Here is a 24,137-nt window from a genome sequence, read left to right on the forward strand (position 1 = left end):
TTACTAATTAATCGATTTATTATTTATTATTCAGTATACTATAGCAAATGACTCTACTAGAGCATAATGAACCTGCATATCTCTATACTAATATTAGAAAAAGATGATTTTTATTGCCGCTAACTGCAGAGAAAAGATTTACCCGACTTTAAAAATTGTTTCGCCTATTGGTTTTAATAATGTCTTCTTCTTTGTCGATTCCTCAAGGCTGGGGGTAGTGACCATTAGGCATGCTTATTCCAACCATTATTCTCCAGGTAACTCTACCTATCATATCCTATCTATAATGTATTTTACTATAGACGAAATAATTATCAGCAACAAACTTAGATTGTATACATTTGTTTGAAAATAAGATTCCTATAATATTTAGTACGAAGTCGTAACGGATCCTTTATAAGTCTACATATTTAAGATCAGTTGAAATAAACCGATTATTTACTTTTTAATATACGAATTTTCTTAAATATTACTTAAAACCTTAGGCTTAGTTTGTTTTGGTTTACGCTCCTAACTGTGCATCATCACAACCTCTTCGTTTCCCGAGCTGATGGCAGAGCTGTGGTGACCCTACGATGTCCCCGAGGAATACGCTCAGCAAATAGAACTCCTTTGCTTGATCTGATGAACGCTTGTACTGGCTGTGGATAAAAAAACAATATAAAAAAATATTTTAGACTACTACAGTGGCAAACAAGCATACAACCCATATGATGGTAAACGGTAGCCTATGGATGCCTGAAGGGATGTCACGTGCGCATTGCCTTAGTCAATAAGTAATAAATTAATAATAACGTAATAACAATAGGAAAAAGTAAACAAAGTAAAAAGAACACTAAAATTATTGAATAAAATATGATTATGTATAAAAACATTTGCTGTAGGTATTTTTTATGATTTGGCATAATCGTATTGTTATAACAACGATGTGTATATAGCTATTTTTTTAAGAAGTAGTATTAAAATTGGATCTTAATATATCCCTATTAATATTGTCCAAATCCGGAGTAACTCTTGTCAGAGAGTGTTCAATATTAAAAGCAAAATAATAATAAAGAAGAATATTAATTTAAACGGCGTACGTATGCAATATGAAATCATTGCTGCACTGTATATTACTTCATTGCGTTGTAACTAAACTCAAATACTTCCTGTGTAATAATGACATTGTTCAAATACGTATAAACTTGAGGCAAGATATACGGAACTACTATGATACACATCAAGATTGATCTTCGTGCTGCAACCCACAAATGAGAGTATTGCAATCTCACAGTTGCATGCTGCTGCAAAATGAACGTTATTGCCACATATTAAGTAAAATACAAAATTATACATCTCGGCTTAAATGAGAATGCCATTGCTCATGTATATTAGACAAAAAATAGTTGTCATAAGGTTCAAATTTAAATGATGTATATGAGTTGTCATTAGAACAGTAAACAGTGAAAGTGCCGTTTGCTATTGCATAAACGCAGTTCACCTCGGACGTCGAACGTGCACTTTATGATCTCCCATAAATTGAGAAGTTTTGATAGTGTCTATGTTTATTATAGTTTACATATTTATTCTTCTAAATGTCAACTTACTAAAAATATGGGATGCTTACTATTATATGGGCCGTATGCTTGTCTGCCATCATCGCGATTAAATAAAAATATTAACACGAAAGTTTGTGAGAATGGATTGATGCTTGTCAGTTATTTGCTGCAAAATACTAGATTGAACTAAATTTCATTTAAATATGACACTTACATAATTATATTGGAAAACACAAAAAAAAATAATTACATAAGATAAACCAGTAATATAAACAACTTTTTAAAAGAATTATGTATATCAGAATTTTAAATATTATTCAAATCGATGTAATTTTAACTGACTTAATGTTATTACTTCTAGTACTTTATTTGCATTACTTTAACTTAATCAAAATACTTGTTTTATTACAATGCTCTAATCGGATAAGAGAGTGCGTTAACTTTAATTAAAGGAAACAATCAAAATTATTAACGAATTAGGTGCGACTTATTCATTAATTTAGAAATCGTGTTTGCGAAATTTGTTTAAATAGTAAATAATAGAATTATTGTGGGGTCTCGGCCACGAACAAATTATTTATAATTGAGATTTCACATTGAATTTAATATGCGCACAATTACATTCTGTAATCATTTTAAACAATCGTAAAATACTAATTACTAACTCAAAGGACACGATCCGGTTGTAAATTAATAACTGTGGTCACATCTACGTAGTGTCACTGAAACTTATTGATTGAATGGGATAAAAAAGTAGGTTCTGTCTATGTAGTTAATTTTTATAAATATTTTATATAAATTGCTTTCATCTATTTTATTTTTTTCTGCACTCCTACATTATTTCCATCTACTATATTAAAACTATAAGTAAATACGTTTTTGAAATATGAATTACTTATTATAATTTCTTGAATTGTTACATATATCTTTTCAATTCCTGGCGATTAATTAAAATTTTATTGTTGAAAATCCCATTTAAGATATCAGACGTGAATGTATATTATTATTAAAATAAAACAGCAAAAATATTTGGCAATTCAATATAGAATTTTGTACTTATTTTTAAACTTTCGCGTTTAGTAAACATTATTAATATACATAGTTCAACAACTGCCTGAGTCAGCTCGTGACCACAGCTAGTGCAAACTAGTCGAAACGTTGAGAAAGGTTGATAAAATTATTCGCGTTAAAACTCGTTTAACTATATTAATATGTAATTAAATTTTGTATTCTGGGAGTAAATCAATAATATAGCAATGGATGCGTGAGTGGAATACTGTGGACGAGACAGTGTACGGTGACCCACGGTTGCGTGACCGCTGTTACAACGTGACCCACTTGTGGCACACCGGATGGCGCATAATGCATTCTTAAACGAAGTGTCCGCAATTCGCCAAGTCGCTGACCTGGATGCCACTCACAATTCGGCGCGACCTTGAATCTTCCAATTTGTATACGTTATGAAATATTCATAGAAACTTAATGGGCAGATTATGTCAAGGTCGTTTTCTGTTTCATAATAGCTCGTAATAGAGGAAGTTTTGGAAGTGTAGCGAACTACTTATATGTATTTAGATGCGAAGCTGTTTCCTTAAGTCGTGGATTATACAAGATGTAACAGAAACCGGGTATTATGAACCAAAATCCAGCTACAAGTAACTAGTAACAATTAGTGGAATATGAACAACTATTTATACGGAATAAAATTTATGTGGATATTATTAATAATAATACTTCTTAAAAATAAATTATATTAATAAAAATTACACTGACTACCACGTCTGGAAAGTAGTATGAAAAAAGGAAAGACTAGGTAATACCAGAAGAGAATAAACACATGGCAAACGTAGGACTCTTAATATCTGCAGATTTTGTCAAGCGGAAGATGAAACGCCACTACACTTCCTATTTGGTTGTAGCCCACTCATTAATTAACATAATATCTCCTTTGGAAACTATACACTTTATCCTGATAAGATAAAAAGCATCGCTACTAAGAATGTCCTTTAATTCTTGTCCCTAACGGTTCTAGATAGTGTACTTTAAAAAAGAATGAACACAATAGATCTATGTAGGTCACAGAGCTACAGGTCTAAAGCACCTGTAGGCCAAATTCCTCAATAAAAAAATACCTGAAAACATCGGGCCAGTCTAGCTGCGGTCTCGGTTGTGCTTGCGCCCTCGCTGCATAGCGTGCGCACACGCGCTCAAACACGCAAGCTCGCGCGCCGAACTCGCCGACTATATATTTCTCAACTTCTAGAGCATCGAATGGCTCGATAGTGTCACTCAAATATGACAGTTCACGACGATTGCGCGATCGATATGTCGCTGGAATGTAAAAAAATAATGGGTTAGAAACGTGTAACATTATGAGGTCTATTTACCTTGTTATATTCATTGTATTTAGTAGATATTGACGTCTGTTAATCAGTGCTGGAGTATAAAAATATATGCATAGAATATAAATTATATGTTCTAGTAGGTACGCTGATGGTAAAAGCTGATGCTGATGTACAATCTATGAAAAAACAGTAGGTGAAAGCTCTATAGGTACATTCCGAAGAGATTTGACAAGATCAGTTGGGTGTCTATAATTGAACTACATGAATGTAAATGTACATTTTATAATCAGATTTTATGGAATTATTAGGTAGGTATACTTATTTTATTCCACGAAAAATGGTCATCAACAATGATATTATAATTTTTCTTATGAGTAGAAGTCGGATGAGTAGAAATAAGTAAATATTAGGTATATTATACAAATTCCACACTGTTATTTTTATTTTATCCAAAATAATTTTTATTTTCCTGTACTTGCAACAATTTTAGACTCTTATCATCTTAATTACCATTCCAAGTTGTTTGGAAAAAGTTTCAGCCATTTAAAGTTTGGAGCATCTAATATTTCGTACTTTTATGTTTTTAATTGGACTAACAAAAATTAAGCATCGTTTTTAGAAATCTTCGCACTTGTTTTAACAGGAAACGAATTTCTTTAATAATATTATATTCTAAAATATTATTATTTTCACCAAAACTACTGAATTACAGAGTATTTGCCTATACGATCACTACTACTCAGAAAATATTGTACTATATAAGCTTGTACTTTTGCCCAACTTTATCCTTTATCTTTGATCAACAAAGTAAATTAATTAAATTAATGTGAAAATTAATTCAAAATATATATAGTACAGAATACATATCAGTAGTTCATAGGTCTTTAATGTGTATATTTATGTAGCTATTTATTGTGTAATTTGAATTACAAACAAGCTGACGGCCAACCTGATGGTAAGTGACTGTCGCTGTGAACCATAAACACCACCAAAAATAAACAAATATTTGTTAACTTCAGACAATCGATCGCATTCACATATTACCTACTTATACTTTGCAACTCAGTAAATTACTTGAACCAGTAGTAATCATAAAAAAATATGACTAGTATAATTTATCACTTCAAATCTCATGCAATCAAGGTATCAATAAATAAACCAGTTAATTAATACTTAGTGCAATACATTTCTGTATATCGCTGTTATTGAATAGTTAATGACAGCCTAAACGTAACCGCTCCGTGTATTTATTTATAGCTTAAACTGGTAACATATACAGTTAAATTATAACTGTAGGGATTAACTTATTTCCACTCATGTGCCACCAACTTTATTTTTCGTAATACTCTCTTTCGATATATCTCTCTTTTAGCGATAAGACTGCCGTCTGCGCCTTCTTCTTGCTTTAATTTATTGTTATATTTTTCAATGCCTCTACTATTAATGTTAGTGCAATAAAGCATTATAAATAAATAAATAACGTAAACACGATATTTCACAGTATTTAAAATTGGAAACAAACTGACAACCCACCCTATGGGAAATGACAACTGTCTCATATGTACATAAACAGAATTATGATATCACGTTATCATGTGACGACCGTGACACTACTCATGCGTTGTCATTCCAGAGGACTAAGATTATTCCTTTTAATAATTTTTCTATAATTTCACTGCCTTAAAGCAAGCTGCTTGGCGGCTCAAATAGACTCGGTGAGTTAATATTGAGAATTGAAACGTAAAAAAGATACCGATAACAACACAAAATAATAGAGATCCGGCAGTAGACTGGTTTCCTGACATACTGTATTCAAATATTCTCAGAGAAAAGGCTTAGATTTATCATGACAACAGTTCAAAATTTTATCTATTAATTAATTGATTATCTTCTAATCTATATACCTCTAATTATCCACCTCGTATTAAAGTCGTGGGTAGTTATACAATATAAATTTATTAACTTTCTGTAGATTTTATGCCTCTTAGTGCACACAAATTAAGTCAGAGGCGATATAAATTCAGAGAGCAATACATCACGTCAAGGCATGTTGTATATTGCACAAAAATTCATTTATTACACTGCAGTGACTGAAAATGGTACTATAAATTGAACATGTCACGAATAATGCTGATGTATGCTGCATTTCATGTTAGATACATTTTTTTACAATCGTTGACAATATACGATACAGTTAAAATGTTCATTCATTTCACGCGTTTTCGTGTTGATAGTACTTTTTATACAATGTTTTCATATAGGTTGACTAAAAATAACATACTTGCACAGAGTATATAGAGTCTATATATTACGACTACATATCTATAGTTATACTATTACAGATATCAAAAAACTTTAAACCGATGTCAAAAGTATCTTATCTAAAAGCCATTTTGTCTTATAACTTTTTAAAAACAAATCTAGTATTTTATTGACACTAAACTCTTGCATACGTTTAGTACCAGTATTACGATTCCCTATAGAAAGGCATAAGTTTCTCCTTATTTTAAGTGGTCTAGTACTCGTTCATTGTTGTTGGCATCATGGCATGGAAATCATATACTTTCTAGTTTATTATTATATAAATTATTACACATCCTTTGTTTCAATATCAAAGTTTATAATAATTTAAACTGCCTGGATAGCAACATACAACTAAAATAATAAAAAAAAGATACTTCTTGCTGCTCGTTCGAAATTCAAAAACCGTATCGCGTTGTAATAACATGTGCATACATGTGTGTACATAATTTCTGAATATGTCCAATACAATTTCCAGGACCTCTAAAAATCCTAATGTTAGCATATCTAGAAGTTGCATAGTGAGCAAAAGGACAGGCTCAAGCTGGCGTTCGAAAGATAAGAGTTTCCAATAAAGCAAAGTGATATTTCATTCCTAATGTCAAACATATTTAAATAGTATTATAATATCGTCAAAGGTCAAAGGAGCTCTACTTTTCAGCAGTGGCAAATTATAAATAGTCGTCTACGTTACAACTATTTAAGCCGAACAGCTTACTTTGTAATCTGTGAGTCAGTTCTTGTTTTTGTTCTTATTCAGGATATGATTAGGCAATGAAAATATGCTTTACATCAGTCCTCTGCTATGGCAACGCATGAGTAGTATCACAAGTGACATATGATAACGTAATGTACTGTTTAGTATATAGTGAAGTTTACGCTCATCATCAGGTGGTCCGAGAGATTTTTGTCATTCCAATAGGAAAATTTAGGTGACAAACACAGATACATGAGAATTACATATTGGTATATTTGTAATATTTTTTTATTATCAATACACAGATATAAAATGTATAAGAAATAAAAAAAATCATATTACAGAAAATAAACATACGTGATATTTCTAAAGTAATAGTACTATAACCAATATAATACTTACTGGGATTAAGGGAGTATGTTAGCTTTTTAAGAAAATTAGTTAACCTAACACTAGCAGTAATGGCTGGAAAACCAACTAATTGTACCGGTAATTCAAATAAAGTCTCTTGACTATTCACTTCACTACAAAGATAAAACATCAACAACACTTTAATAGCAACGAAATAGAGTCCACACCACTGCATTATAATTTTATTTCTTAAAAACACTGAGCCTAAGTACAGACAACCATTAACTAGTAACTTATACAGTAGTATTAGCCTCAAATAGTCAAAGATTTCGCAATCATGAATATCTGCTAGGCAGATAATTTATTTTGACATGTGACTCTCATGAATAATTTAAAATATTTATTACACAAGGACTGTATTAAAAATAAAATTGTTATCTGCTCAAGTCGCATAATATATCAACGTAATAGACAATGATATTTACATCGAAAAACTATAATGTTCCATTTTCAAATTACTATAACACAAATTACGCATGAATTTGCGTTCCGTTTCAACACAACACGCGGTCAGAAACGCGATGAGATTGTGAACTAGTCACTTGAACAGCTAAGATTGTACTGCAAAAAATATATGTACGTGACAAGGAACGTAACACAACACCTTCTCCAGCAATGGTTCGAGTTGCGTTTATTGTTGGTCAATCGAACTGTTATGTCATAGGTCTTAACCCACTAAGCGCGGAGTTACGATATTACTTACTTATTACCAGTGTCTCTATGGTATTCCCACGTTTGAAACACCTATAAAACATCACAAAATTATACTGTACTAAACTGAACTTTATACTTAACCGATGATTAGTCAATAAATAAAGTAACGATATGTTTTTGGGTTATTACAACAGTTATGCCGTATACAACACAAAAAACATACTGTCACGACTATCATCCCAGATGGGGTTGGTAGGAACTGTCAACTATCGATAATTATTCGCACAACGGGAAACGCAACATTTTGCACAGTATATTTTGAATCCAACATGACAGGAGCCCATCGTTGTTTCCTGATGAAATTTAACATAAAGACAAATTGCATCCTGAAGACTAACATACACTATTTTTTCATTTAAAATAGTAGACGTAGGCATGTAAAAACTAGTCATAATAATAATCCAGGACAATTCAGACATGAAGGCAAGCAGAGCTTGTGTTATGGCTTATAATATTATGTATAACCAGTCACCAAGATCAATTACTTATACAAACCTTGTAACATATATTTAATAAATATGTAAAATGCTTCACAATGGTGAGATGTATAGTAATTATAATATAGTTTTTAAATAAACACTGACGTATTTCTAGTTATTTGATAAACATACCTAGTATAACAAATGTAAGTTCATTTCAAGCCATTGATAACATAGAGATGAGAAGAATATTGTAGGAATAGGAAAATAAGTCATGTAGGTATCGTAATTCCATAAAATATATACCTAAATTATATATATCATTAACTATTATCCCAAATTGACATATTCATATTGCGCTCGTTATTTTGGAATCCAATGTGATAGAGGATAACCTACCGCTGTCCCTTAGAGTAATTCATTATTTCTATCGGTGTTTCGTTCACAGGAGAATCAGTCAGAAATATAAACTGACCCATACATTTTTTTCCATAATCTTAAATAGCGATATAATAAATAATATTTCGCCATTTAATTTGTTGACCACCGACAAGAGCGTGGCCATTAATATATGTATAAGTAAAGCTGGGAGTACTGAATTTGCTATTCTGTTCTTGATAAATAATTACCAAAGTTAGAAAATACGAGTCTAACAGAAACCAAGATTGTGTCAATTTAAATTTGCTACTTTGTGATTTCTGGCCCTGACAAGTATTACGTTTACGTTATAGGCGACTACCACATTGAGATTGGAATTGGATTGTAAAGTGGTTTTTATATCCTCAATAATAATTTATTAATTCAAGATTTATTTTATTGGTGACACTATATTTTAAAACTTAAACTCAAAATGATTTATTCATATTTGGATTTGTCAGATATAAAATTTTATCAAAAGGATTTTGTCGGAAACAATTTAGGACACTTGTCAGCTATTAGAATAGACCATAACTATAATATTAATATTGTAGCGTGAAGTTCGGATTCCAATTTTAGTAAAGCCACTCAAGGACACTTTAGCAGATAAAAGTCAATGCCATGCATTTACAATTAAAGATATAAATTTAATACACGTATATATGTAAATATAAATAAAATATCTTCTCTTAATAAAGAATTTTCTATAATCATTTACGCATCTGAGATATTACAGAGCTTACTTTACTTACTTACTTGCTTATGCCGCGTAGTGATTGAAAATTAGAATATAAGAATAAAACGAAGCACATTTGGATAAAATTATTTTTAAAAAATACTTCTATAATGTAGATTACCACGTAATAAAAAAATCAAACTATGCATACTTTCATTTATTATTTTTTATATATAGAACAACCTGTAAAAATAGATAGAATACAATTACAAGAATTGTATTTTATCTATTTTTTATACATATACAATGTTTTATTTATAGCAGTTTAAAAAACGCCACTAATTATTTACCAGCAATGTATATATTTTTAGTTCTATAATACCTAGCACTTAATGTATATATAATATTCTTATTATCATATATAATATAATATAATACTCTGAATTGTATATAGTAAGTTCACTATTATACATACATATTCTAACTCACTTAATATAATGTACTAGTCATATATTTATATTATGTTATTATGTTCTTAGTAATTTGTAGCATAATATAATATATAATTTTCCCGCCATTTATGGGATTTCAGGTTTCACAGCTTATTTCAACTGTCGGATATAATAATAAATCCCAGCGTTTATGCCCACGGGAAATGCAACACTGTCAGTTTACGTTCCGATAAATAGTTATTCAATAAAATATCTCGATAATTACTTATATATTTCACTAAATAATTAATTCATAAATAGATAACATTAGTTAAGTGAATACGTAACAAATTAATTTATTTGATCTTTATATTCATTCTGAAGTTATAATAATTAGTTTATAATGAATATTCTAGTAGATTAAGCAGTATGTAGAGAATTGAATTGAAATAATGAGGGCAATAGTTACCATAAGCGATTCTATTTCATCCCCTTAATTTTTTTGGTATTATTGTGTCCTTTGTTTTAACAACATCATAAATATACATAGGCATGTCTTCATTCTGGCGCGAATAAATATAAAACTAGATTCGGACTAAACTGCATGCGCTATACCAATATAGCTATTGCCAAATCTATCAAAATATACCATATATTATTTGTGTACCTAATATTTATAATTAATAAATTTTGGAATATTTACATAATATGTTTTAAGCATTTACCTGGACTCAAGGCATATGACAACTTCTTGATAAAGTTTGTCAATCGAACAGCTAATATGATGAATGGAAATCCAAATAATTGCACGGGTAACTCAAATGTCTCTTGCGCAGACAAACATTGTAATACTAAGGCAGATAACAAGGTCCATATATAACACAATTTTATTAAATTCATATTGCACTATTTAACACACTATTAAAAAATAAAACAAGATTTTAAATTAAGAATAGCATTGATCGAGTTACGAACATATATCTTAGTTTTTAAATTCCTTAAGGTGCTTTTTCCATATGTGTAGCACTACTACCTTTCTGAACACTTGAGTAAAACTGACCATAACCAATAGAAATCCAACCGGGGTTAGATTTCGTAATTATATTCATTATAACCGGCTGGTTGGCATTACTAAATCACTAGTGCACACAAACTAATTAATAAAATTATTAGTTCATTCACGCAAGGCCGATTATCTACGTTATTTGATTCCTTTGCCGAGTAGTTGTTAAAAAAAAATTGATCTAGGCAAAAAGAAAAATAAAATTTGTTTAGTTGAGATACTTAATATCCTCAAAATAAAAATTAAAAATTACCGCATGGTGTTAAGTCCACCAAATGTACTGTTACTTTTGTACTGTGTGCATTAAAGTTATATAAATAAATAAAAAAAAATAAATAAAAATATTGACAAACAGCGACAATATATTTAAAATATTTATAAATGAAACGTATTTTTAGTCAGTTATATTTATAATCCTATTGGTATTTACTATCACTATACAAGGTAAAGATTGAAAGTAAACACGCGCGCATGCCAGCTTTATGGCGCATGCGTAGTCCTTACGAAATGAAATAGATTACTGTTCCAACTGCCATAGACTTAGATCTATGGTCACCCCTCCATCCATGTCGAAGTATTTCATGAGACAATGGGGTAGACATCTGTCTGACAACAGTATAACTTATATAGAGCGTGAAATATTATATACTAGCTCTGCCTGCGACTTCAAATCCGCGGTAACGTATTCGAAATAACAATAACTTTTTAATTTGTAAACAGACTGCAATGAAACAAGTTTCAGGGGGAGATTTCTACAATTTATTAGTGAAAATCGTATTGTCCAATTGGTTGAGCTAGATTATTAGATATTAACGAATTTTTTTACCTTGATAATATGCGACTAAGATTACCGTATACCACATCACGTGGTTGAAATAAGTTAGATAGAATTATCTATGGAGACAACTGTGTAGAAAATCTACATCGGCTGTAGATAATATAGATAATTCTATCTAACTTATATCAACCACGAACCAGCTAGCTTTATAAGTAATGATACTCCGGTTGGTGTATAAGTAGATAGTATATATGTATTAAAAGCGAATTACAAACATAAAAAGTTATGTAAAAATATATAATACAACATACAAAATATCTGCAAAAGAATTTTTTTATTGTCTACTTTATTTTCCAGCGCAATCGAAAAGTGCCATAGTTCCATAATATCGCTTGGCATACATTCCCAGTAGTAGAATGAGCATGTCATAGCGAAGTATATAAACTGTTAATACTAGCTATTAGTAAAAACGCAGTAAAATTATAGGATCAGGCTACTATTCCTGAATATAGGCGAATGTTATCATATACCAGTTGGCGGACCATTAGTTATATAAAATAAAAGCTTTTATTGATTATGTCAAATATTATCGAAATTTAAATATTTGTAAATTGCTACATAAAAAATTTAAATATCGGTCAACAAGACTGCAAATGTTAGTTTATGAAATAAGTCACAGACTCAGCAAATTATATTCATAACGTTTACATATACTAAACATACGTTATATAATGTATTAGAACATAATCAAAAGATTTAAACCTTTCATATAATTTAATATCAGTATTTATATATCATTTGTTAATATGTATAATGATTTGTGTTTGACTAATATTTCTCAAAAAATATTTGCATTAGTTTTCATTATGAGATAATTATTAAATTCAGACATTGTTGAAAGAAGTAGTAAAAATTCGTTAAAAGTGTGAGCCCGAGGGACAAAAGCGTGGTATCGTAAACACCCCATTATGGCGGCCCTAGAAAGCCTTGTTATTCCGGGATTACGGTTGTTCCACCCTTAAAAATAATAAAAGAGCCTACATCTGTGAAGACACCTGGTACACTCCCGTATTAAAATTGGGGTACGTACAGGGCTAACTTTTCAAATTTGTCGTCAACATACAAAACTTTTCTTTTTGTTGAAAATGGAAACTCTATAATGGTATTCACATCGTGCATAAAATGAGTGTAATATACATGACAAAAAAAGACAATATTTATTATAGCATCGTTCTCAATAATAATGTAGAAAAGATTTTACAACTAAAGTAATACCATCGTAATACCATTTGAAAGAAAGAATTATCATGTGATAGACCAGCGATTGATATAGGTATTGAAGTTGTTGATGATTAGCAATTAACATTTTTTAAATATGATTATAATAAATATTGTAGGAATATAGAAATGTTTATTTCATATATAAATCTTTATGGCGCAACACTGGCGAGCTACTTTTCCATAAATGGGACTAATTGGACAGTTTTATTGCATAATGATGATAGTGTACAAAATAAGAAACTGTTAAATGTGGTAGTTATTCAAATTTTGAAATTTATTTCGAATATGTAATACAGAAGAAAGATCATAAAAAGTCTAGAATATAGCATCACTGAAAGTAATATTGGATATGTAAAATATTAGTAGAAAGTATTAATTTACACATTTTGACATTTATATCTTTGTTATATAATAACGTTTATAGCTAGCTAGCTACCCGCCCCCTGCTAAACACTTCATTAAAATTAGTTGCGTAGTTTAAATTGTTATAGTTTTAAAAGTTCTAAGCGAAAATGATTTCATTTTATACTATGTAAACTCGTAACGTATGCGTTACTTTAGTTATAGTCATATCAACTTAATGTATTGTTGTTTTAGGATTTAAGAACGAACAAAGGAAACGGTATAACTAATACAAAGCCGCATTTTAGTGACATTGTGAGATGGAAACGGATTTAGGGGCAAAATTACCATCATTAATCTATGCTAACCATTATTACACCGCAGTTTTGCCTTACGAATATTTTCTAGCATGTCACGCGATACGTGAAAATAAACAAAAATATTCCTCATCATTTGAATATACTATCAATGTACCAATCTGGTACATTTAATAACTTTTACGATAACTGGATTAAAAGTAAAAATAATAATTACATTACGTATTGCTTGATAAGTGGCCGAAAAATGGCAAATTCTTCAGAATATTTTTTTAAACGTAAAACATCATAAAAAATATTACAAAAACATTCCCACATAAATAATACAAGCTTACATTTTTTCTGCGGTATTATTCCAAGTTCCAAACAAGACAACAGAATTTTAAGCATACAGCTTATTCAAATACGCATTACGTGGACCTTCATTAATTTAATGTTTTTCGTACAATTTCAATTCTTGGACCGTCTAGTTACCCTTAACATATATTTCTACTTAATTCATTAAATTAACATAAGTGCTAAAAAGAAGTCCACGGCTGTTCTTCTCAACTTCAAAATAAAAAATATTTGTTAAAATGTTACATCTTATATATAAAATTCTCGTGTCACAATGTTAGTTACCATACTCCTTCCAAACGGCTTGATTGATTTTTATGAAGTTTTATATACATATTCAGTAGGTCTAAGAATTGGCTACTATCTATTTTTCATACGCTTAAGTGGTAAGGGATATCCACCCCTAAATATATATTTTTTAATTTTTCGACGTAATATATTGTTTTCATTTTATTATTATTTTGGTATGAAAAATACATACATTCCTAAATTTTCACTCTTCTATCACCAACCCCTATTTTTTTATAGCATTATTAATTTGTATGGCAAAACAACGTTTGCCGGGACAGCTAGTAATATGTAAAACACTTTACAATGTAAATTGTTTATCCTAGTAGTAAATTATTAGCAAAACTTTTTATAACACGTTAATTTTTAGTTTTTGTGCATATACCAATAATTGCCAAAAGTTCGTAAATTCGATCTTTTCTATGGATTTTTAATTAGGATTTTTTTTTTATATTTGAATTATTACATTCAAATCAATTGCCGAACAAGTTTTAGAAAAATCAGAAACACTGACTTATTTATAGTATTACGTTTTCCTTCTTAAAATTATCTATATCTCTTATTTAGGTAAGTACCTAAATTAGGTAAGTACGATTTATGTTTTATTATTCAACATTGAATACAAAAGCTTATATAAACACATGTTATGCTGAACAGGGATTTGGCTCTTCCCAACCCGAATTAAGTATGTACGAAGATTCTGTTTTAGATTTTAATACACCGTGCCGAATGAAACCTGTAAGGTCTCTTGGTAATTCAACTTCCAAGACTCACTTTTGGCCTATTTTTTATTTGTTTTCTTTTTATTTCAATGCAACAATTCCTCATAACTAAAATTGTTCTGAGTTTGATATTACCACAAAAGCAATACGGATTTTGACATGGAATTTTATTTCTTTTGATTCTAAGTTATACTGTGGACTTACAGCCTTTGGTGACGATTTAATAACACTTATTTTTCCATTATAACAACACCAGGAATGTAATATAACATATATTACATTCCTACGTTTTAGATTAAAAATATTAAATTTGAGACATTACAAATATAGTTACATTTTATTATTAACAGTTACTCATCGTTATTAGGATGTTTTAATACATCAAATAATTCCTTTTATTTTGCAGAATATAAAAAAATGTAATTCGATAATTTCGGTAAACACCAAAAGCGGTCTTATCCCAAAGCAATCTCTTCCAAACAAAGTTTAATGTTATGAATATTATTACTGAAACTCGGGTTACATCAGCATATACTTTTTACCCTTTATAAGTAATCCTATATTAATATAAAAATCCACATGGACGTTTCAAAAATATGTAATTAAAATAATTATGTAATATTAAGACTCACATTTTCCCAACGTCAAAATAGTTGAATTCATGATCAAAACAATAACAAAACACTTGTAATACATGGTGTTGCTTCTCTTTAATATTCGTTTAGCGTTTGATATATTTTTTTTTACTGGCGCAGTTTCCGTGGTGTCACGATCACGAATGCCAAATATTTCGCTCGACGCAATGAACGAGATCTCACTGGGGCCATAAAACATCGTGACGAAACTATATTGTACTCGATGGACCATTATGGCGAACGCGCAATACTTTCGTGTTTAATTAAGCAACAATTAATTTTGACGAGTGTACGGTACTTTTAATATGAAGGACAATAGACTGTGAGGGCAAAGAAATCGAGTTTATAATATCATGGAATACTGAATAATACATATATATTCTTTATTGACTTTTAAATAGGCTAACAATACTAATTAGAGACAATGTGACAAGTCACAGACAAGACAGTCTTACACATGATGAAACTCATCATATAATAGTATATATATATATATATATATATATATATATATATTTCATGCCAGATCCATTACGGGGTAGGCAGAAATAACTAAATACTATGTCCTTAATTGCCAAATATATCGGTTTATAATTATCACTAGATTATTGGCTGGATATGTCTAAAGTAGGTAATCCTATATTCCTGTCCCTAAAATTCTACAATACTTGTTCAGATCTACATAATCATAATATGTTATTTCATATGGTCTATTGTAGCCTCAAAATATACAGTTCATTTTAAAACTTACCATTAGTTGTTCTACATATTTTTCAGTTTTAGTAGAATCATAACTTGTACTGTAATTTTCAGGAGCTGTACGTAACTCACGCAAAATGACCGCATTAGTGCTTGTTATTCCGTAAATGGGACATAATGTTGATATATTGTTAAGGAAACTTAGCAAATTTTACGAGACCTGTTTAAAAAGTTTCTCTTGGCCGTTTTCAATTAGGAGTAAGAAAATATTAAATTTTATGGAGCAACGACACAAAAAATGGGAGAACAACAGATTAAACTCACTTTACTTGCTAGATTAATATGCCGAGCTGGACTTTGATATGTTTGAATATTTATCACTCATTTGCAACTTGCTTTGCAAGCCGTGTGGAGGATAAGATAAGTAATGAAGTCATAAGATATAGAGGCTTAAAAAGTAAGTCCTTATGAATGGCAACGTATACTTACTATAATGCCATCTATGAAGACAAAATATTCCTATTTAAAATGAACATTATTATTTTGTACTATAAAGTGAACACTGAATATGCAAAAATACCTGTCCAGGATTTTTTTTATTTGAGCGCTCTTTATTAAGAATTTTGATAACGACGTTTGTGATGCAAATACGAACATGTTTTAATTATACATTTATGCATAACAAAAATCTAAAAAAGTTTCATCAAAATATGTGTAAAATTTGAAACCATTTGTATTCTAATGATTTTAATTATTCTTCCTTAATATACCTCTATCATTAAATCAAGATTTTTATATTCGTGAAAGTCTATTACAGATATTTATGATAATTATATTTCAATTATCAGAAATAGCAAATATCAATTTGAAATGTTGTTTAAATCGAGTAAAAGGAACAGAATACATGGCTCCAAGCCTTTAAAATTAAATTATGTTGTAAAAAATATACGTTGTCCATATTTGTTTTTTTCACTTTCCTCTGTTCGAAGACATTAAAATTTGCTCGGCTTTTAAGAAACATATTGAAAACCTGTCATTGTAAAGAGTGCTTATAGTAGTTATAATATACTATCACGACTACTATCCTAGATGGGGTAGTCGTAGGAATTAACACATCTCGTTGGCGGGTGCAAACCTACTACCCAAGTGCTGTAACTTTACTTCATTTTCTCACTATATACCTTTGATAAAAAAAACAAAAATATTCACCCAGATCGTTAAGCATTCGTATGTCAATTGTTCAGTTCTCATAAAAGTATAGCAACAAATATAACATAAATAATTCATTGTAGAGTTTCTTTGACCGACCGTACCGAGTGATTACGTGAATTCACGTAACGTGCGGGTAATTATGTAAATATAATTGGGTCGTGCGATTCAGTTCACAGTTTTTTTGGTACACTTAATGTGCATAATATTATATAACAATACTGTTGTTTTAGTTCACTTACTTGTACCACTGTTATGAATTTATTTAAGAATAATATTACTTAATACCTACTTAATACTACTTACTTAATACATACTGTGCGACGTCTGTGAACAGGTAGAGCACTATTTTAGAATTCTTTTTAGAGAAATTTAATGCAAGTAGAACGGTTAAAATCAGTGCAGTATTGGCGATGAGACGGTTTACCAAAAAATACAGTCAAATTGAGTACTGTTTTTTAATTATTAATTACTGTTTATTTTATATATATATTAGTGGTATTTGGTGGTAATAATTTCGTCACCTTTTCGTCACCCCGCGTTAAAGTCGCTGGTTCAGGGCGTTTACAAATATACCTCTGCCGATGCCTATTATCTAATCACTTTTGTGTACACGAAATAATAAATAAAATATAAAATTGTCCCTATACTCACCCCAAATACACCAAAAATCCGCCAATTTGCACCAAGTTTTTAATATGACCGCCGTAACCGCTGTTCGTTCCCGCGATCGAATGTGTCACTAGTGTTGCGCGCCGCGTCCGCCAGAGGGCAGGATTTTTTCATATCCCCAACATTAAGACTTTATAGGGACGTACATATACATTTATAGTGTAGGTGTGTTGTGGTATGTTGAAGGTGTAGTGCCGCGAAAAATGACAATAATTGCAGGAAAATTACACATCCCCCCGCCCGAGAAAGGCTGATTGCCTTTATCAAAACAAAAAGTAAATAAATACAGAAAGACAAAAATTATAAAATTATATAGACCGCTCATGTACAGAAATCGCTAAAAATACCGCAAGAAAACTAACACAATAAGTTTTTTTTTTTTTTTTTTAAAAAAATAATGAAATAAATAAATATGAAACCATTAGTTAGTGGGGAGTCTACAAATCTTCACAACCGGACGAGTTATAGTGCCTGTTGAAGTGATAAGCCTTACCACTCGTACTACACCATCTTTACCCGGCAACAATTCTACAATCCTGCCCAATCTCCACTTTAAAGGAGGTAAATTTTCCTCTTTAATTAGGACCAAGTCATCCACCTTAGGAGGATCTATAGGAGACGTCCATTTATTCCGCATTTGAAGAGAATGGAGGTACCGCTCACTCCATTTTCTCCAGAATCTCTGTGAAAGAGCCTGAATTAGATTGTACCGACTCAACCGTGAGTTTGGGATGTCTTCAAAATTATATTCCGGTACAGATAATAACGAGCGTCCGATTAAAAAATGCGCAGGTGTTAACACCTCCAAATCTTGGGGATCCTGCGTCAGAGGACACAATGGGCGACAATTGAGGACGGCTTCAACTTTAGTGAATATAGTTACTAGCTCCTCAAATGTCAATATCTGGTCACCGATGACTCTCCGCAATAAAGTCTTCGCCGCCTTTACAGTTGCCTCAAAAAGACCGCCAAAATGAGGCGCTGCAGGTGCATTAAAACGCCAGGTAATATCGCGTTTCCCTGCGTTACTACTAAGTTGCGATTGTACTTCCCGAGAAGCTAAATACCTTTGTACCTCATCTAAGTGTCGATTGGTACCTACATAGTTAGTGCCGTTATCCGAACGAATCACACTAGGTAGTCCGCGTCGAGACGTAAATCTCGTTAGAGCCGCAAGAAAACCCTCTGTCGAGAGGTCCGTAACACATTCAAGATGAACGCACTTAGTCGAAGAACAAATGAAAACACAAAGATATGCTTTCAATGGTTTTGCGTTACGTAAACGAGAAGATTTTATTATAAATGGTCCGGCAAAATCCGTTTGCACGGTATGAAAAACTCCAGTAGCAACTACTCTATCCGTAGGTAAGGCAGACATTAATGGTTCTGTAGGTTTAGCCTTTGTCCGAAAACAAGAAATACATTTAAAAATTCTGGTACGTATAGCTTGTCGTGCCGAAATGATCCAAAATTGAGTCTGTAAAATGGCTTGCAAGGCAGTCGATCCCGCATGACAGTGAATTTTATGATGATGATCTATAATTAAACTCGTTAATGGATGATCCTTTGGCAAAAGAACCGGATGCTTTCGATTATATGACAAATCGGAATGATTTAAGCGTCCTCCGACACGCAAAAGGCCCTCCCCGCAAATAAAAGGCATAAGCCGCCTTAAACGTAAAGAACAAAAACTACTCCGCTTGAGGCAACTTAAATCATCCGCAAACTCCGCAATTTGGACTAGTTTTATCAACCGCAGTAAAACCGATTGTCGTTCTTTTGTTGTCAAAACTCCGGTAACCTTATGGTTTGGATTTTTACAATTACTAAAAAACCTATAACAATACGCCACTACCGCTAACAGCATATTCAAAGAACTAAACCGCAAAAAAATAGGATCTCTCTTGACCATCACCGCGTGAACCTTCACCACCGTCTTTCGAATACCAGGTAAGTCATACTCAGTTTTATTATTTTCACTCAAAGGCCAGGTATCCGCATGGCCTTGAAGCCAGGAGGGGCCCCACCACAATTTGTGCTCGAGCAGTTCCGAAGCTCGACAACCACGACTTGCTATGTCGGCAGGGTTCAGTTCCGAGGGTACGTGTCGCCACGTTATATTCAAACCGCAATTAATAATTTGTGAGACTCTGTTTCCTTCAAATGTCTGTAAAAGATGGGGTGATATCCGCAACCAAGAAAGTACGATAGTACTATCAGACCAGCACACAACATCCTCAATGTTCACATGCTCGTTAATTGAATCCACCACGTACTTTACAAGCCGCACAAGTAAAGCTGCTCCGCAAAGCTCCAGTTTCGGAATAGTAAGCCTTGACTTTACAGGTGAAACCCGTGATTTAGCCATCATTAAAACGATCTTAACTTGTCCGCCTTTTCCCACTGTTCTCAAATAAACAGCAGCCCCATATCCAAGTTCAGACGCATCCGCAAAACCATGTATAGAACACGTTCCAGAGTTTCCCAATGCAAATCGTTCCATTTTAAGATTTTCAATCATAGGCAGATTGTTAAAAACACCTTGCCATTCCGCAACAACGTCTGCCGGAGGTTTGTCATCCCATGACAACTTTAACAACCATAGACGTTGCATTAAAATCTTTCCCTGAAAAATTACAGGGGAGATCCAACCCAATGGGTCAAAGGTCCGCGCTAATGTCGATAAGATCGATCGTTTTGTACAAATTTCCATATCACTAAATCTGGTATGGTAAGAAAAACTGTCACTACTTGGATCCCATTGTATTCCCAATAGCTTAATGAAGCTAGGCCCATCCGCGTTGTCTTTAAAAATTCGAGGTTTCTCCAAATGTTCCGCTGGAATGTCTTTTAACAAATCCGTAGTATTTGACGTCCATTTACTGAGTTCAAATCCGCCAGACTTCAGTAAATCCACTACGTCCCGCTTAAGACTTTGAGTCTCCTCCAGGGTATCCGCACCGCCCAAAATATCGTCCATATAAACTGAAGACCGGAGAAGACGCGCTGCCGCCGGAAATCGCCTTTCTTCGTCATCCGCTAATTGTCTCAACGTCCGTATTGCGAGATAAGGACTAGACTTCATACCATACGTTACTGTGTTCAATTCATACAGTTGAAGGGGCATATCAGGAGACTCCCTCCAGAAGATGAGTTGATGTGCACGATCTTTCGGAGTAATTAAAATCTGTCGGAACATCATTCGGATATCCGTAGTGAATACATATTTATGTAGTCTAAATCTGCAAATGATCTCCATAATATCACGTTGTAACTTTGGTCCAGCATGTAAACAGTCATTAAGACTTACTCCGTTGCTAGTCTTGCCGCTAGCATCAAATACGACTCTTATATTATCTGAATCTGTTTTAAAGATTCCATGGTGACATATAATATAACAACCGGAATCATAGTCTTCTGGTTTTCCGACACAGAGTGACATATGTCCCTTTTCCGCATATTCCCGCATAAAATCTACATATTTTTTCCGCAGCGACTCATTTAACTGCAGTTTTCGTTCCATTGTGAAAAAACGCCTTTTAGCCAATAAAACTGAATCTCCAAGAGACGGCCTGTTCGATAAAAAAGGTAAGTGTACGACATACCTTCCGCTCTCGTCCCGCTGATGAGTAGTAACAAACATAGACTCGCATTCCATATCCTTAGGATCTTCCACTGCGCTAGGAATATCTTCCACCTCCCAAAATCGCTCCAAAATGCTATCGGTTGAAATATTACAGCAAAAAGTTTGCAAAAAATGAGTCTCCTGAGAAGCTGGTTCCGCAACCGGACAACTAACCGGCCCAGTCAACACATGCCCGAACACCGTATTCATGGCACGAGGTAAATTATCATGTATCTTTATAGTACCATCCCCCAAATAAATATCTGCAATAATATCCGCACCAATTAAAATATCAATTTCCCGACTGATATAAAATTGTTCATCAGCAAGAAGTATACCTCTATAACTTTCCGCTAAATGAGGAGATAAGGAAAAACCTGGCAAATTTCGCGTGATCTTATTCAACACTGTAGCTGCAGTGTAAAGAACAGGTAGATCTGTGTACCTAGGCATTATATTTAAATTAACTACTCCCTTGCAGCCAGTTACAGGAATACCACTCAGTCCCGTGACTGATATAACATTAGACCTCAACCGCTTTAAGCCTAGTCTGTTGGCACAATGTTCCGAAATAAAGGTACCCTGACTGCCGCCATCTAGTAATGCACGTGCCTCCTGGTAATAACCGTGTTTATCCAGTACTCGTATGATAGCCGTTGACAGTAATACCGTCCGTTGATAAGTACCAGTGGCCTGTGATGCCATTCCTCCAAACACCTCATTGCTGCCTGTACTTGCCGATGAAACCCTAGCTGTAGGAGCCGTCTCCTGAGGCGGATGTTCCGTAGCATCCGTCTTGCTTGGGACATTATTAGTAGATAAACGGGGTTGACGTTCCCGTGACCCCGCAGGTATGTCAAAATGTAATAAGGAATGATGTTTAGGTGAATTGCATTTATAACAATTTCGATTATATTGGCAATTAGCAATGTTATGACTATTAAGGCATCGAAAGCATAAGTTAGTGGATATTACGTGTCGCTTTCGGATGGTAGGCTTTAAACTCAAAAACTTCTCGCACTTAGCGATGAAGTGACCGCTCTTTCCGCAGTATTTACATACCGAGCTAACTTCATTGTGAACTACCGAATGTACAGCCCGTACCGCTGGAGCTGACGTTCTACGCCGCATATGAGCACTGGAATCAGGATCCGCACTAGATTCCAATTTACGAATCTCACCTTCTAAAAATTTCAATAAATCTTCAAAGGCAGGTAGTTCCTTTTCATCAAACTTATTTTCAAAATCCCTTTTTAAGTTACTATCTAATTTTTGAAAATTTATGTAAAATAATATATAAGACCACGAATCTACTGGAAAATTCATCTTTTCTAAAGCCTTCGTATTTTCGAGCAAAGTATTCACAAACAATTTTAGTCCACTCAAATTTTTATATGTGACGGGTGCCGCGCTTAATAAATTGTGTAATAATTTATCCGCTAACAAACGTTTATTATTATAACGTGCCTTAAGTAATTCTAATGCAATGGAGTAATTATCACCGACAATAGATAAATGCTGAATTAATGTTTTTGGTTCTCCTACTAAAGAACTAGATAAATAATACAATTTTTCAGTATTAGTTAATGTTACATCTTGATCAATCAATGATTGAAAAAGTTCCATGAAGGAATTAAATTCCTGTAATTTCCCTGAAAATGAGGGCAGCGCTAACCTAGGTAAAATCACTTTAGACTTGAGATTAGTGTCGGTCTTTATATTGTCACCACAGTAATCCGCTTTAGTTTCAAGAGATAACTCAATATATCGCCGCTTTATAAAATAATACTTCTTATTATATGTCTCAAAGACCGTCTTAAGTTTCTCTAACTCCGATTCATCCGCCTTTAGTTGCATCTCCGAATGCATAGAATCAAATTCTTGATAATTATTTTCTAAGTCCGCATACCTAACTTGAAACTCAGTCTTTTGTTCCAATGTTAACGAATCTGTCCGCACGAGATCATAAATGTAATCAATATTGTGAGTGGCTTTATCGTACCTAAATTGAATTTTCTTAACCGCCGTTGTCATTTTCGATAGTAAGTGACAAAACAAGCAAACGTAAGTAAAACAAAACCCCAATTCAATTAAAACGTAAGCAAACGCGAACTATCAATTTTGTAAAAGTACTTAATATATAATAAACTCAAGTTTAATTTACTTATAAATATTTAAAAAATAACACAAATTATACTTATACAAATACCTTCAACTG

At 32.4% G+C, this 24,137-nt stretch overlaps 2 protein-coding genes across 2 annotated transcripts; both read right to left on the reverse strand.

Annotated features, from left to right (window-relative positions):
* Positions 1–63: 63 nt before the first annotated feature.
* On the reverse strand, positions 64–7,470 carry LOC131846611 (uncharacterized). The gene is made up of 3 exons (XM_059195949.1): positions 7,287–7,470; positions 3,674–3,872; positions 64–641 (listed from the first exon to the last, which is right to left on the reverse strand). The coding sequence occupies exons 1-3, from the start codon at positions 7,468–7,470 to the stop codon at positions 503–505; spliced, it is 522 nt and encodes a 173-aa protein (XP_059051932.1). The 3' UTR covers positions 64–502.
* An 11,245-nt stretch (positions 7,471–18,715) lies between these two features.
* Positions 18,716–23,953, reverse strand: LOC131846582 (uncharacterized). Its single transcript, XM_059195918.1, has one exon. The coding sequence runs from the start codon at positions 23,951–23,953 to the stop codon at positions 18,716–18,718; it is 5,238 nt and encodes a 1,745-aa protein (XP_059051901.1).
* Positions 23,954–24,137: the final 184 nt, after the last annotated feature.

The sequence above is a fragment of the Achroia grisella genome, unplaced genomic scaffold (assembly GCF_030625045.1).
Source record: "Achroia grisella isolate CSIRO2021 unplaced genomic scaffold, CSIRO_AGI_Agris_v1 utg511, whole genome shotgun sequence".
In the NCBI taxonomy this organism is placed as follows: Eukaryota; Metazoa; Arthropoda; class Insecta; order Lepidoptera; family Pyralidae; genus Achroia; species Achroia grisella.